General features: G+C 36.3%; 2 protein-coding genes across 4 annotated transcripts; one reads left to right on the top strand and one right to left on the bottom strand.

The window, feature by feature from the left end:
• The first annotated feature begins 17 nt into the window (after positions 1-17).
• LOC140942510 (glucosamine 6-phosphate N-acetyltransferase-like) lies at positions 18-8509 on the top strand. 3 transcript variants are annotated; one of them, XM_073391423.1, is made up of 6 exons: positions 18-98; positions 2213-2369; positions 3898-3960; positions 4377-4507; positions 5272-5333; positions 7229-8509. In XM_073391423.1, exons 1-6 carry the CDS (start codon positions 87-89, stop codon positions 7377-7379), a joined length of 576 nt encoding a protein of 191 aa, XP_073247524.1. In that variant the 5' UTR covers positions 18-86; the 3' UTR covers positions 7380-8509. The 3 variants fall into 3 exon arrangements, with proteins under 3 accessions (XP_073247524.1, XP_073247526.1, XP_073247525.1); XM_073391425.1 differs by lacking the exon at positions 7229-8509 and adding an exon at positions 5804-5953; XM_073391424.1 differs by lacking the exon at positions 3898-3960.
• Positions 8510-8782: 273 nt separating this feature from the next.
• Positions 8783-16647, bottom strand: LOC140943646 (E3 ubiquitin-protein ligase TRIM9-like). Its single transcript, XM_073392767.1, has 7 exons — positions 15902-16647; positions 14390-14485; positions 13601-13834; positions 13052-13074; positions 12202-12335; positions 11308-11598; positions 8783-10836 (listed from the first exon to the last, which is right to left on the bottom strand). The coding sequence occupies exons 1-7, from the start codon at positions 16562-16564 to the stop codon at positions 10313-10315; spliced, it is 1965 nt and encodes a 654-aa protein (XP_073248868.1). The 5' UTR covers positions 16565-16647; the 3' UTR covers positions 8783-10312.
• Positions 16648-17096: the final 449 nt, after the last annotated feature.

The raw sequence follows: 17096 nt of genomic DNA, 5'->3' as shown, positions 1-17096 counted from the left end.
CAAATAAGGAGTGTGATCTAACCTCCGGTCCCGGTGGTGTCGGTGTCCGGCGCCCATGATCGTCTGTTGACAAATTTTCCTCAATCATGGCGAAAGCGGTAAGAGCTTTTTCTCTAATACATAAGTTAGAAATTAGATGTTAAAGAACTAGAATAGCTTTCGTTAGACATATTCTTATAACTAGGTTTCACTTCTAGGACCCACGATTGAGTTTGTGTAAGAAATACTCATTCAAGTTACGTATTTTTGATTCAAAACATAATTTGCATGATATGAACTTCGGTCAGGACGATTGACTTGAGCTAGAACTATTGATTCCTTTTTTTTTTTCAAGTTTAAGTTAATCTTTTAAGAAGTCAAAATAATTCATTTAGGTTTACCTGGCTGGATGATTCCAAGAGGTCGAATTTGAAGGATTTAAAAGTTTAAAAATACTTTAGTTTTTAGTAGTGTCGATGTGGCAAAATATCATGCTAGAAATTCTTAAAATCACATGTTTCTCAGTTGCTGAAGATACACTAAGACATCGACGGAAGCATTTGTTTTAAATTACATAATCATTTAGCTAGGTATTATTATTTTTCAGTGTAAAGATCCAGTAATCTGATCTTAAAGTTTTACATGCATTTGTACATGTCGTGTGTTGGGCTATAGCTACCATATCCGGCCCTCCCCACCCCACTTCCACTCATCAGGAGTGGTAGTGGTCTTGTGGTCAGGAGCTCTTGTACTCTCCTCCAAGTCAAAACGTATATCATTTGGATTTTACCGGGCGTCTGGAAAAGCCGGAATCCGGAATAGGAATGGGAATGGGAACAGGAACGGGAAACAGAAACGGAAACGGAAACAGAAACGGACCAGGAACAGTAATGTAAAGGGTAACCAATACAAAAACAGACGCATCATTTACCTCAAATTATTATAATTTTTATTCAATTTATATGAAAAATAGAAAAAAAAGGCTGGTATCATGCTCACCCTGAATCTCTATATATTATAACAGCGAGAAGGTAAAAAAAGCAGCAAGTTTAATAAGTAAAGCAACAGCTATGCAAGTGCATCGCGCTCTCTGTGTATGTGTTCACCGTTTATGTACAAGTACCACATGAAATGATCAAATCTTATTTATTTATCTTGAGAACGTGAACGGCAAGGCGATAAATTTTATTGCGTCTGTCTGAGCTGGAACGCGGTCTCCAGTTTCATTTCCCAATCTTTAAAAGACTGGACAATTTAGATGAGAAATAGTTTGAATTAGGACCCGAATTAAATTTCTCAGTGGCATTTTTGCTGGTGTTGCCGTTGTCAGATCTTAAGGTTCCTTCTGTCTCGTGCAGGAAGAAGGTTGAAAACATAATAACATTATTTGTCAGACAATGTGTAAACGAGACACCCATCAGAGACATTCATGAGGCTGCCATACACTTCAAGTTTGGTCCTGGTACTGTGCTAAATTGGAAAGTTAACCAGGAATAGACAGTCCACAACTTAAAAAGGGATACGTATCTCTCCGAAACCCAATGCGATAGGGACCTTAAGCAACAAGAACGTTGATGTCCAGGACGTCGAAAATGAAAACCGGAAGTGGATATTTTCTGTCTTCCAGTGCTCTGACACTTCAAATTCCTACAGTGGAAGGTAAAAGGATTCGTTGTGTGAGACAGAAGCATTCCATCAAGCGAAACATTGAACTTCCGGTTGCTATTAATGAAGACCACTACGGTCAGCATTTCATGTTGTTTAAGTTCGTTTGACATGAAAACGCGATGTGTCACAGGCTAAAGATAAACAAAGGTTATAATTAGATTCACATTTCAAGAGTGTTTTCTTCTTTCTTTGATTATTTCTCCACCTTTTTATTTAAATCATGATTATATCTATTTCTTTTTATATTTCTATACACTGTTTCCATTCCCCTTCCTATTTAGGTTTTGTTCCTTTTTTTCCCCTATAATTTTTTGCATATACCTGAATAGGAATTATAAGTTAAAAAAAGTTAAAAATCCAAATGAGCTAAAATTAAGATAAATGTTGTCCCTGTTTTTATATAGGTTCCTCTTCCCATTACTGTTCCTATTCCAGTTCCGGTTACCCTTCCTGTTCCTGTTCCTATTCCCGTTCCTATTCCGGATTCCGGTTTCCTGCTTTACCAGACGCCCAATTTTACCTGTAGTCGAGATTAAATAGCTAATGTAAAGTTGTCTTTTTGCAGAAGGAAGAAGATTCAGTGGTCATGTTTGACCGAGACATTCTAAAAGACATTGACTTCAGTAAAGGAGAATGTAGACTACATAAACGTGGTTTGTCTATCGATAATCCTGGTGACAATTTGTTGTTAAGACCACTATGCAGTGATGATTATGAAAAAGGTAAATGTTGTTTTTGTCATGACTCTAAGGTCCTGTTCACACAATGCAAAATTTGGTTTGTTTTGCAAAAAAATCTGTCAACAGGAAGCCATTTCTAGTGCGAATTATTTTTCCAACTACCAAAATTTTCTCGACTGCCACCAAACTTCAAAGATGCCATTGAGAACATTTGGAGGCGTACAATTTTTTGCCAGGCAACAAAATCCTTTGATTCTTGACAGCTATCCTTCGTCGGGTCATCTTATTTTGCGAACATGACCAGAGGGGAAAAAGTTACAAAAACAAAAAAATGGTGATAACAAAATTTCCAAATTTTTTGCAAGCATGAGTGTGAACAGGGCCTAAATCAGAATTTACTCACTTATCAGTGTTATGCCCTTTGCCCTATTATACCTCACCTGCACCCCTATGGCGTGGTGCATTAGTATTGTAGAAATTTCTCTATCCCTTCAGATGTATATCGATTGAAAGGCAATGACTTTATGTCACACAACGGCGATGATTATATTGTCTATGTTGTTTGTCATTTAGAAAGCCAATTTTAAGTTCATTTTTTTTATTGACATTTTGATTAAGTGCATCTGAACGATCAATGAAGGAACGCTACCGGCTGTTGGAAACATGCTATCGTTACACCAGTTCACAAAGCTTGTTTGAAATCGGATCCATTGAACTTCCGGCCGATCTCAGTACTTACAGTTTTCTCCAAAATACTTGAACGGGCTGTCCATTGTATGGTCTACAGCTATTTACAGGAACGCAGGCTTCTTTCTCCTCTCCAATCTGGCTCTCACCACTTCCCTCTACATGCGCATGCATCACACACCTGACAAAAACTATGCTGGAAAACATTGACAAAGGACTAATAACTGGCCTTATATTTTTAGACCTAAGCAAGGCCTTTGACACCTTAGATCATAGTATCATGTTAGATAAGTTAAGTTCACTAGGAAAGAATCGCTCTACTGTCCAATGGTTTAGGTCCTATTTAACCATGCTCACCCAAAGTGTTTGCACTAATGGGGTCTTGTCTGAGCCCCAGCCTATATCTTTCGGGGTCCCCCAGGGTAGCATACGTGGCCCTTTATTATTTATCATCTACATAAATGACTTACCTGTGGCAGTTCAAGGATGTAGCGTCAAGCTTTATGCTCATCTATTTTGCAAGCAAGTCAGTCAGTGAAATTCAAGCTCAGTTAACTAGTGGCCTAACTAATATCCTAAGCTGGCTTCACGCTAATTTTCTAATACTTAATCTTGAAAAAATGAAGATTATGCGTGTTGGTACCTATCAGAGGACCAATTTTCAAGAGAGACCACAGTCTGAACTTGGCACATGGAATCTCAAGCTTTGCCCTGGGATATTATTCTTGTAGTGCTAATTCATCTGAGATCATATGACAAAATTGATTCCTTGTAGTTGAGAAAAGTGCTGTATTTGTTCCAAAAGGTTGTACACAACGTTGAGCGTTTTTTGGACATAGTGGAAATTTGGTGTGAATGACTCACGTTTTCATTTTCTCCCCAGGTTTTCCAGCAATTCAAAATAACCTCACTAAAGTTGGAGATGTTACAAAGGAACTCTTTCTGAGTAAGAAATAAACTTCTTAGATGGACCCTTGTATTGCTGCTCATTTTTTCTCCTCAGGAAAGTTAATTTTTAAAAGGTTTGTTAGTTAGGTAAATACTTTTTTTAGCTTTTAGTGTCAACCAGTTACAGTCATTACCACAATCTGCAGTGGATAATTGTCATCTTAACTGTTAAAAACCGAAAGTTTTGCCTTTTCTTAAGAGCGCTGAGGAGAAACCCTTTGAATATTAGGAGTATCACTCTTATGTTTAGTTTAATAATGAAAGGAATAATCTAAGGTGGCTAGCAAAATTAAATCAAGGTTTTCAGTACCTTAGGTTACGCACAAAACTTGACATACAGCAAATACAGGTGCTGTATTCAGTTTTTTACTGCAGAGGTCTTATATAAATTATTTCCCCATTGGATTTCTTTAGAGCGTTTCCATGCTATGAAGTCTTGTCCTGGTACGTATTATATCATTGTAGTGGAGGATACAGAGCTGGCAAAAATTGTGGCATGTGGAACACTTTTCATAGAGCAGAAGTTCATTCATGAAATTGCTATAGTATGTATCTTTATACTTAGGTGAAGTCAATACTATTGTTGTGGTACTCTACAGTTTAACTTCCATTTAAGCAGCCACCCTCTGGGTGCTGGTAGGTAGGCAGTCAACTTAGAGATCAGTCAGAAATTAGCATGATCATCAGCAGAAGCAAAGAAAATGTGCGTTATCATTCAATAACTATTATACAGAAAGTGAAGGTGGCAGTCTGGCCAAGTTGTTAACGTGTAGTGGACTGGAATTTCAGTTCAAATCCTGCTCTCACTCCATGCTGGATTTGTTCTTGGATGTCCCAAGTTCAGTCATTCTGCGACACACTTGCCAATAGCTACCATGTATAAAAATTCTTTTTTTTTTTGTATGCAGAAATGGCTGTCTATAAATGCTCAACAATATCTTCAAGTTTTATAGTATGCATTAAGAGTATTTCAAGTACAGGAAGCAATTTATATGATAGCCCACAGTCCATCCCTGAATAGTGGGGATACAACAACAATTTCCAGCAAGCTGGGCCAGGCTGATCAAGTCACATAACATTTCAATCCACTGTGAACAAGGCTTTAGAAGAGCCAATAGCTCATACATTTTAATGCTCTCTCTGCCACCGTAGAGAAGAATAATTATTAATGCAATCTTTGAAGTTTAGGTGTTTTTTTGTTGTTGTTGATGTTGTGCTTTGTTTTGATTATCATTATTTAGAAAGCATGGTATGCTGAGGCCTTTACTGTGTTTTGTTCTCAAAATATCTAAATTGTTATTATTAACAGCGAGGGAGAGTTGAAGACATTGTCGTTGATGACAGCTGTAGAGGGAGAGGACTTGGAAAACTGTAAGTACAGTCAAACCTCTGCTTATAGACACTTTCCATGAGTAGTCATTTCTAACCTTGAAAAGCTGGTGCCAATGTTTTCTATGATTCCAAGGGTGTCTGTTTTCAAGAGGTTCTTTTTGTTATACTACTAACCGCCACCTGGTTAGCTCAATTTGTTAAGCACTGGTCTGTTTAGGAGTAGCCTGTTCCAGGCTCTGAGGTAGTTGAGTCTGCGGGTCGAGAAAACGCAAACGTGAAAATAAAATGGGAGGAAGCTGGGCAGAGGAAGGGCGGCACAGCCTGTAATCATTTCTTTAAACGGCTTGTTCCGGTATACCAGCTGCTGGTATACCCTCTGATTGGTCAGATTTGACTGGTTATATTAACACTTCTCAATGCAGATCGTTTCTGTCACTCAGAAAGATGGCATGTGGCATGCACACACGTTATATAGAGGAATCCACAATAACTTCTATGTTCACACATAGGAGCGTTGAGGAAGGAACAGAAGACCTGCCTTGTGAACTTGACATGTAGAAAAGATGTTTTTGCAATCCTGCTGACTGGCTCCAGCAAAAGCTTGATATTTCAGCTGTATCCATGTTTGGAAAGACTCACATTATCTTTAGAAAAACAAGCTGTAGTTTAAAAACCATTGCATAAAATAATAATAATAATAATAATATTAATAATAAAGTCTTTATTCATCAAAAGATAAAAATATATATCTTTTGTTACAAGTAAGTGTAAGAAATTTCAAAAAGGTAAAAAGTAATAAATAAGAAAAAAATAGTATATTACATGGCTAATTCATAATTAAAGAGCAATCATGACTAAGTCACAATGCAATTCTCCATTAGTTTCTTCAGTTTCCAATCCGGAATTTAAACTCGGTAAATTACTATCTGTAAGAATTTTAAAACATCCTGTAAAAAGTACTAATGGGCTGTGTCCAGCATGACAAAACATTGCAGGATACCATCACATTCACGGACAAAAGAAAATTAGTTATTTAGAACCAGGAGGCACTTTGGAGAAAATTAAACAACCGAAAACCCTTATTTGGCGGCATTGAAGAACTTAATGTTTCAAAAGAGGCCAAAGAAAATGCTCTTGCATCATGCAGAGGGCAAATCATGTCAACCAGAAACAATAACTACAAAAAAAAACATTATGTGTGTCACGACCTCTCAGCATGAAACAAGCAGCAGAAATTACATTTGTTCAGTTAAAACATAGAACCCTCCAGACCATAATCTACCCACCAGAGAAAAAATTCATTGGAACAAGAAGCATTTGGTACTCATGAGGTATTAGTCGTGTGTTGCCTACCGACCCCCTTTATAGCCAGGGTTGTCAGAAAGTTTTCAAGTAGACGACTGAGTTGTCAAAGTAAGCATCCAGTCCAGGGATATTTTATTTAAAAATTGCCATCAAAATAAATGCCAAGCAGAGTAGCGGGCTGATACTAACCAAGTAGGTGGCGATTTTCGCCGGCAGCCGTCTACTTTTGACAACCCTGAATTAGCCGTGCACAAAATACTCACGTGAGAAATTTGAGAAAGAATCCAACTCATTGACATTTCAAATGTTTGACAGCTGAAATCTAATTATCTCAAACATGCCAAAAGTGAGCAAAAGAGGGTCATGAAAGAAATGATTACAGGCTCTATTTCCCTTCCTTTTTCCCGCCCTGTCCCCCTTTTCACGTACCTTTCACTGGTTGGACCAACATTCATGATGTTGTTGCATGATGATGATGATGATGATGATGATGATGATGATGATGAAGGTGATGATAATGGTGATGATGATGATGATGTGGATTCCGAAGTAAATGCATCCACATCATAAAGTACATTCTCTAATTTAACGAAAGATACCAACACAAAATTCTCTATGTTGTCTTCCAGGGTTGTTGAGACCTTGCTGTTACTCAGTGAGAAGTTAGGATGTTACAAGACCAGTCTTGAGTGTAAAGATCCTCTGCTTCCTTTTTACAGTCAGTTTGGATTCAAAAAGGAGGATCAGCAAAACTATCTTTGTAAACGGTTTTTTCATTGAGACGTCAACAAACAAATGCTCATGGCATTACTAACATCTCAGCAAATGCTCTTCTTAGGAATTCTGGTTAGCCTGTGACAGGAAAGAGAAATGTTCTTTTCTCAGCTTGCTTTACTGAACAGTCTTCTCACAACTCAACTGTTTTCTTTTTTCAGTATAATACCTGAAAGGGGACCCCTTCATACACAGGTGAAATAAATTTTACAGTCTCAATGGGAGGGCAGATCAGACAAAACTAAACCTCTTAAGTTTATCTGTGAGCCAGTGCCAAAATGTAAAAAAACATGTTGTGTTCAAATCACAAAATGTTTTTGTTACGTGTACTTTGAATTGAAAAAAAAAGTAAAACTTTTTAGGTTATGGGCACTTTATATGCACTAGGCATGACTTAGATACAATAATGCAGGATTTTACCAAGTATGGTATGTTTCACCATCTGCAAATTAGGTTTACTCAGTGCTTTTTAAATGATTAACAATTTAAAAATTGTTTAAAAAAATTCTTACAGAAAAAGACACAAATGAATTTTATTCATGCAGTGGCATCGGTCAAATTAAATTATCATCATTAGTATTATTTGCTGGATATATTTTAAGAGAAGATAACAGGGGTATTTATAGTTAAAAAGTATGCTTGCAGAAACAGTGGTGAAAAATATCGGTTCCCACTGTTTTCCAATCCTTATCACCACTGGAAAGTTGTATATTTTATTAAAATCATAATAATATTATATTTTTGGCTTACTGGTGTTTTGAGGAACTATTTTAAGAGTTATTAAATTAACCTTTTTTCCAGAGACTGCTATAACGTGGTTCAAATGGTATTTCCTAGGGTACTGGTATTAACTGTTTGTGGGTGTGCAAAGTAATGGTAATTATTCTGAAAATTTCCAATGTTATTGTAGGGAAACTTCTGTTCAAAATACTGTGCTACTAGTGATTGGCATTTTATGCAATAGATTACTTTCATGATAATAAAATCATGTCAATTGGAAATGAGTAAAAAAGGAAATAATGAATTATATATTAGTTAAATAGCTTATGGCTACAGTGCAGGAAAAGGATTACTGATATCTTGTTGTAAATAGTTCTGGGACAGTGGTAATTAAAATTGCAGAGTTTCCATGTGAATGCAATCTGTACTGTGGCTTTTACTATTTGAAATTCAGGATTTCACAATTGCCAATTGTCACAATTATTTGTGGAACGTAATTGTTTCAGCAATTATTTGTGATGTGTGACATGGTCACACTTTTTTTTACATATGAATGTAATTTTGCAGAGGGGTATATAGGGGAATCATTGTCTTTGGCGCAGTCAGAACGTTTCACATAAGTAAGGTAGGATAATGAGCTGGTCTTATAAAATATTAGTTAACATTCACACTAATAAATACTTTAATTTATTAATCATGTTCATCCATACTTTGTACAGGAAATAAATTATTAATACCATATGAACAAATGATTGAACCATAATCTGACAGAGAAGTCACTAACATACAATGTAAACATTAATTAACTTACGTGTACTTCAGACCTTACTGATGTATTTTTTTTTTCTTTTAAATCATCACAATAGAACTTTCTGGGAGAAAGTGACATCTCATTTTAACAATAAATAACACAAAGTGCCTAGAGATAAGTAATAAATTTTATCATTTTTCTCAGTTGTCAAATAACAACTGTTCTAGAGAGCAACAACTGTTTTATGTTGGACTAATGTCTTAAATCTTCTCGATTTTCTCTTTTCTCTTTAAAATAATAAAACTTTCCTTAAAACTAAAAATAGCTCTAGTTTTGACAAATTAAGGACTATAAACTCAAATTGTTTCTTCAATAGAAAGTGCATGTAGTTATATTATAACAACCTTTTAAAAACATAAAATATGTACTTGTAACTGGTAAAAATATTGTTACTTTAACTGAGACATTAAAAAGCAAAATGCAGAAATGGCAGACAGTAAAAAGAAACAAGCTTTTACCCTACAGCATATTTTAATTTTTCTCCGTGTTTTTTTCTACATTATGTAATTTAGGAAGGTTTCACCCACTAATATCAATGAAAGTACTAGTAATATCGTATTCATTTTTGTCATTTGTCAAATGGTGAATTTTACTTCAAATGTAGGGGTACAAATTGCTGCTCATCATCAAGGGAGGGCTGACTGAACACTTAACTTCACCATTACTAGTTACAGGGTTCGTACAGAGTCTTGAATTCTTGAAAAAGTCTTGAAATTTGCCCAGCAAGTTTCCAGACCTGGAAAAAGTTTGGAAAACAGAGATAAAGTCTTGAAAAACGATAAAAAGTCAAGGTTTTTTTTTTTGAAAGCTACAACAAGTGTTTTATAAAGGACATTTTTTTCGTTTTGCTCAAATCTTACTCAGTCTTCAGTGCCTGTATGTTTGCAGTGCATCATAAAAGAAGCTTTGTTCCTGCTGTTTTTTTAAGGTCTCGAATTATAACCACTGGAAAAAGAAATTATTGTTTTGGAAAAAGTCTGGGAAAAGTCTTAAATTTTGCATCCAAAAATCTGTACGAACCCTGTGGTTACTTCATTAGATGATAATCACTTGTTGACCTCATCATTTGTTTCAATTAATATTGCATTAATCAGTTGTGACAATTTTGTTTTCTAATTTCAAAACATTTCATCCCTGGCCAATATCATGAAAACAGCATACTTTGAATGTTGATCATGATGACCTCACTCCCTATGCAGAAAAGATTAAGGATTAGGTACAAAGGATTAAGTACAAAGTGTTATTTTCTTCACACTTTATAAATTAAATTATCTACACTTAACGATAGCAATTAAATAATTATATTTAAAATAAAATATAAACTAGTTAAAATTATAATAACAGTATCTTAAAAATAATTTAATATAGTAATAATTTAGGGCACCATTTTCCCTTAACATTTTAAGTATCACTTGCTGTTATTGTAAGCATCTTCTGGAGGCTCAAGCCCAGTATGCAATGTAATTTGTACATTTCGACTTAAACTAAATGCTGCATAGAAAGCTTCTGGGATATCTGGCAATCGCATCATCCCTCTTTTCTGATCATTCAAGTAAAAAGTCACTTTGTGATTAGGAATGTCCAATAGCACTCCAATAACAGATCCAACATCTACTCCACCATCACGGCGATTGGAATGCTCATTGTTATGGCGGAACCAACTGCGACTGCTATCAATGTACATGCACCATGCTTTGTCATCTTTACCAAGAATGGAGTCTTTGATGGTACTGCCCAGTGCCACACCAACAGCGGGATCTGGGTTTCCATCATACCTATCTATGGTAACTTCCCAATAATGGCAGCCTCGCGAGAAACCAATGTTACCGAGAACAACTCTGTCGTCAAAGCTGGTACATGTTGTGGTGGTGTTGTCATTAGTCAAGACTATGTCTGGGTGGGCAGTAGAGGGATCCAGTGCAAACCATGCGACTGTAGGTAACAAGCAAACAACATTTAATTTCGGTACTTGTAGTTAATAAGTTGTCTCAGAGCAAAATCTATATCTCTGTTAGAAAGGGGTTTGGCAGGTAACTCCATCATCCTCTAACTTCTTAATTAACTTGCATCTGTCATTGGGCTTCTGATTGTGGGAGATCTGGGTACATTATTACCATCCCTCAATAATTTCAGAATCCAGATTAGCTTAAGGTGCACATCTTTTCTTTTTTGTGTTCACAAAGATTAACCTGACTGAAAATGGCACACAACTTGGGAAAAGTCATGTTACCAAGGTCAGCCACAACAGTTACAGAGTACAGTACTTAAATTACTGGTTATTTCTTGGATTTAAGTTAATGGTAATTTACTTATGCTAGCAAACATTTACCAAATTTGGGACTTCAACACGATGCTCAGAAAAAGGAGAAATAAAATTTTTATAAATTAAAGTGGTCTGCTTACTATCAGATGTGGTGAGGTAGACCTCGTCACTTGGAGCTCCCTCTCCAGCTTTGTTGAACCCTTTAACTCTGGCCCTGTACGTCGAGTTAAACTGAAGACCAGATATAGTACACTCCAAATTATCACCTCTGTAAACCTGCAAAAAATTGTCCTCTTTGCCGCTTGATGTACCATCATCAACTTCAACCACATATCCATCCACACAGCTTTGTTTACGTGGTTTCCAAGACAATTTTATAGCATTGTTTGTGACAGTACATTTGTCTGGAATTATTTCTGGGGCCATTGGAGCTGTGAAACAAAGTAAACAGTGTCGTATTGTCACCAAATGTATATTTTAAAACAGAAAGGCTGAGTCAGAAGTTGGGATTTCCAGCAGCTGACTTGAGGAAAGTATATTGAATAATCCCAGAATCACATAATTTAAAAAATTCTAGCATGTGTCACTTGAATCATTCAAGGCCACATTTTTTTAGTCACATAAAATTATAATACTTAACAGTCAACTCTCTAAAATCTACTCTGCTGTTGAGACCATCATTTATGTCCGTCTTAGAAACTGCTGTATCTGCCCTTAACAGAAGGGTAAGCTAGGGAAGTCCAAATCTTAAAGCCCTTTTTCAATAATATATTGTAAAATATTAAACATTGTTGTGTAATTACCCTTTAATTCTCCTGCTTCCCACCCTGTTAGAAGTCTCCCACCTCTTACCCTTTCCTCTCCCCCCTTCCATATCCCTTTTCTCTAAGGCTCCAACTCCCAATCCTCCCTTACTAGTGAGACCAACTGTAGGTGTCAATGTTAGGGAGGGGGGACCTGTAAGTCGTATATAAGCATGTTTATTTAGGAAGAGTTGACTTATAATTGGTGGTTAAGAGTTTGTATGCACTCACCTTTAAGCTCAATAAAGTGCAGATCATGAAGAGCCTGTTGCACAGCTACTGTGTCTAGAGTCAGGTCAAGCTCTACCTTTGTGCTTGGCTCCAGGTTTACTTCCTTTGACCATTGATTGGCAAGGCTTGTAATTCTGACATAAAATTCACTTTACATTAAAGACAAAACAGGTGCTTTTACTTCCAAAAAAGACAACTTAATGGAAATAAATGTAAAACAATATTTTAGAAAATTATATCTTTTTTTAGGGAAAGTTCATTTAATATGACAAGGGGGGGAGATGAAGATATTGAGGGGGGGCTCCGAAAATTTTTAGACACCCGAAGGGGGGGCTCTGACAAAATTGTTGCACTAGGAGGGGGGGCTCCGAAAATTTGTATACTTCAAAACCAACACATGACATCATCATACAGATCAGATGGTTTTCAACTCAACAATTTAATGACCTGTGCAACTCAGCTATATCACGTGGTTTACAGATATAACAAATGTAGTCTCAGTAATTATTACACTCTTGTTCATCCCAAAAATGCTTTAGAAAATTGTATCACAACTGTATCTCAAGTTTGTCATAGTATAAACCATTGAAGACAATAACGGTAAATATATTTAATACAGTCTAGCGATCTTTTTTCAGGGGAGCAAAGGAACTGAAGGAGGAAGGGGGGGGGGCTCTGAAATTTTTTTGACTACCAAGGACGGGGCGCCTAAAAAATTGAACCGCTAGCGAGGGGGGCTGCTAAAATTTCAAGCTTTGAGTTTCAATATCTTCATCCCCCCCCTTGTCATATTAAATGAACTTTCCCTTATTAAAATAGTTTTATTAGTTGTTTGTATATGTGTACTCACCTGCTATTTAAAGAGTTCGCAACCTAAAAATAAAAATAAATGATCATAATTATCTCAAATTCTTGGCATTTAACAATATGTTACTCTTGTCTCTTTATACACATGCAGCTACTTAATATTTGGATCCATCTATTTGGCCACTGATGAAGTACAGCATGTCATTAAATAAAGCATTATTATGTGTGTATGCAGTGCTAACCATTCATTTTAGCCCAAATTGTTACCAAAGACGCCTTTAACTATCAATAATTATCTTAATAAAATTAATTCATCGTGACTAGTCCAGGGAAAAATACAGTTGAACCTGTCCACAAAAGCCACCTTGGGGACAGAAGAAATTGGCCTTTGTAGAGAGGTTTAAACATGAGTCAATGTATGGACTGTGCCAGAAAAAGTGGCTGTTGTAGAGCACAGGCCATTGTGGAGTGATGGCCATTATAGTGGAGGTTTGACTGTATTAGTACAACCTCCTCCAAGGTAGAGACCCTCACCCACTCCCTTAGGTTCATGAGCACTTTCAGGGTGAAGTTGATAGTTGATCAGTCTTACCAACAGGAAGGAAGCAGCATCTGTTTCTTGTAAACACTCATTACCATACTGAAGAAGACCAGCAACACTTTGGAACTTTTTCTCGCAAGTTTTCATTTGTTCTTTCAACTTTTGGATCTTTAAGTTCATCTCCGCCGTGATAGCTTCAATTAATCCCAATTTGCGTTGTTGAATAAAGCTTATCAATGCATCACACTGCGCTACAACACTGGCCTCAAATTCCAAACCATTTTCCTAGAACAACAATACTTTATTTTAGATCTGCTAGATAACCACCGTTGCAATATTGGGTGGCCTGTGTAAGTTGGAATGCATTTGGTTCAATGTGAGAAGAACAATAAAAATATTTTAAAGGAGAAATTACCACCAGTTGGAAAATTTTATCAAGGGTGCTAGCTCAAAGAAGCACAGGTACCCCAACCTTCGAATACGAGCTATATCCAGCCTTTGAATTGAAATGGAGAATCACAATGCTTTTCTGTGCCATGAAAATGAAAAGAGTTATTAAATTTTGCTGTTCATATATACAAGCAATTACACCAACAAGTACCGGTAAATCAAAATTCACTGATATGAGGTAAAATGCCTTTGATGAATCTTTTTCATCTGTGATGTCCATATATTAGAGGCTGACAAATATATATAAACCATACTTATTTACTCGGCACAGAAAAGCATATGGTGCTCAAAGTACAATCATGTACAATGTTTGATACAAAGCTCTCCAAGCCTGGGGTACCTGTGCAAGAAGACTGTACAATTTTTTTACCTTAGGTAAATCATTTTTACCTGAATAACTGAGCAATTCCCATTCAGTTGTTGGATGAAGTTCCTTAATTCGCTGTTCTTCCCATCCAGTAACTTCATATTTGCTAAAAGTTCACCCTGAATCGAAATGATTACATTTCAATTACTGACTGAGATTTACACTAAACTACATTAGTAATAATGTTTAGCGCTGCTGTTGGTCAAATTTTAGCCTCAAATCAGCTATGTACCGGTTTTTGCAGTGCTCAGGTTTTTTTCTTCTTCTTCTTCTTTTTCACAGGAAGTTGTTATGCAAAAAACAGTATGTTACATTAGGTCCAATAAAAATGGAGGGATGTTAAATATTGTCAAGACCTTATTTTTGTATCATGTTTTCAACGCATGCAATAGCTAGATCAGTATTCTTTACACCCTAAAATGAAAACATTTATATTTTATTTATGCACGACTCATTGCACTATGTCTTCTCCCATATAATTATTTCTGTGCAAGCAGAAAAATAAACACTGAAATTTCTGATACAATCAAGATGGCCCTCTAGGGGATAAAAGCCTTGACAAAGCATTCATATCAATTTTCAGTGCAAGTTTGTAATCTGATACATTTTGACTGCTAAAAAGACACTTCTACTCTGAATAATTAACTTTGCAAGTGTTATCACAAAAATTACATTTTGTACACCAAATAACTTGAGCAATGATTTTTGGGATAGTATAAGCTTTTTTTGTAAAAATCATTAGTTTTGAAAAAAAACGTAAAACAAAATTGACACGTTGATTTTGTTTTTTCTTCAAGCAAGAACCAGCGTACTGCACCGTGTCTCCTAACAAATAATATTGTATTCTGTTCAAACAGAAAAATGAAAACTGAAATCTCTGATACATCAAGATGGCCAGCTCCTAGGGTATAACGAGCACTATGAATACAAAAAGTTTAATATCAAATTTCTGCGGTAGTTTAATTCTGGTATTAGACTGCTAAAAAGACACTTCTTCTCTGAATATGACCTTACAATCATGATCACGAAAGGTACATACGGTATTTCAAGGAAAGCCATTTTTTATTTTTTTTTTTAATCTTACATATCAAAATTTTGGGGAAAAAATAATAAAACAAAAAAATAATCTCATTTCCTTTTTATGACGCCTTAAAAAACGATATTATGCTTCAAAAAAAGAATGTCAAGGGATCTCTATTTTCCAAAATTTTCACTCACACGGGCATTAATTAAATATTCACATCAAGCGATATTTGCATATGCTAGCCAAGATCTAGCTCGCAAAAAGTTCAACTCTGCCTTACATTTAAGATTAAATTCATAAAGAGCTACAGTGTAGCGAATTAATCATCGACTTACATACCGAGGCCTAATTTGGTCAGAAATGAAATCAACACGGGGTACACGATGGAACGTTTTTAAAAATCAATTTCGTGCGCACCCTAAGTACATCAAAGATTATTTTATACACTTCTAAGTACAATGACAGATCGCCGAGGGGAAAGAGAAAAATGCAAATTTTAGGCATCCCCTACCTTCTCCTCTTTGAACATCGCACCTAAAGCCTTAACTTCGTGTCCGCTGTGCTGTCCTCGCTCCAAACACACATAACACACAGGAACGCGACAGAAGACACAGTACATGCTTATGTTTTCTTCGTTGTGATTCCCGCATTTAAGAACTGTCGGCTTGTGCGGTAATTTTGACCTCGAAGGGGCGACAAGGGAATGTTTCGCGAGTGGTCCACGGCTAGGATGACAGGTTTTACAGCAGCGATCGCAATAAGCAACTTCACATTGTTCACACATTACACTAGCCTGGGAAGGTTGGTTTTCGTCGCAAAGTTGACAATAAACAATTCCATTAGATTTTGCATAATAGCGATTGACAATATTTTCCAAGAGGTGGTTTCGCGGAAAACTGCTCACCCCTCGGCTGTCAAGAGGAAAGAGCTTTTTACACGTTGGACACCTTAAGCAGGGAAGATTTCCGATGCTTTGGTACAAGTGGTTTGTATTCACGTCATACAAAGTAACGTAAGGTGTTTCTTCGCTACCATTTCCAGAAGTCGGAAGATCTCCACTGGCGGTGGTCACCAGTGTTTGCGAACAACTCAAGCAAACACTGTGAGAACAAGGAAGGACGATAGGGCTGACAAACGGCTTTTTACAAATTGGACAAGTCAATTCTGCCTCCATTTTATCGGATTTTTTTGGACTCCCAACTTGTTTTACGCCGCGAGAGAAGTGAAAAACACAGTTTGTTAGTTTTCATGCACCAACATATTAGCGCCAAATTAGCACGTGCCAGTTCCGCGATGCGGATTGGATGATATTTTTAGCAGGATAATCTGATTGGTTCCTTATATGTTTTCTTGTTGACATGATCCAGCTGCATTTGAAATTTCTTTCAGAGGAAACCTCCCTCATTGATCCCTATAAAAAATGGAAAACCAGCATTAAAAATAAATATTTGTACTTTCAATTTAGCATATAACGCCGTTGATTTAATAAACGACGTTGACCTTAGATGGAACAAGACATTTGCATAATATGTTCGGTGAATATAACAATCGATTTTCTCTGTGTGAGCTGTGGCAATTTTAACAATAAGAGAATTAAATTTTCAAACGCAGCCTCAGATGAGGCAAATTATTTTTTATTGATACACGTGCCATTGCTTAACATTACAATGGCGGCATGCTCCTATTCAAAACATCACAAAGGGGAT

Source organism: Porites lutea, chromosome 7, assembly GCF_958299795.1.
Source record: "Porites lutea chromosome 7, jaPorLute2.1, whole genome shotgun sequence".
Classification (NCBI taxonomy): Eukaryota; Metazoa; Cnidaria; class Anthozoa; order Scleractinia; family Poritidae; genus Porites; species Porites lutea.
The sequence above is the reverse complement of the archived record's forward strand: the minus strand, read 5'-3'. Positions and strand labels throughout refer to the sequence as shown.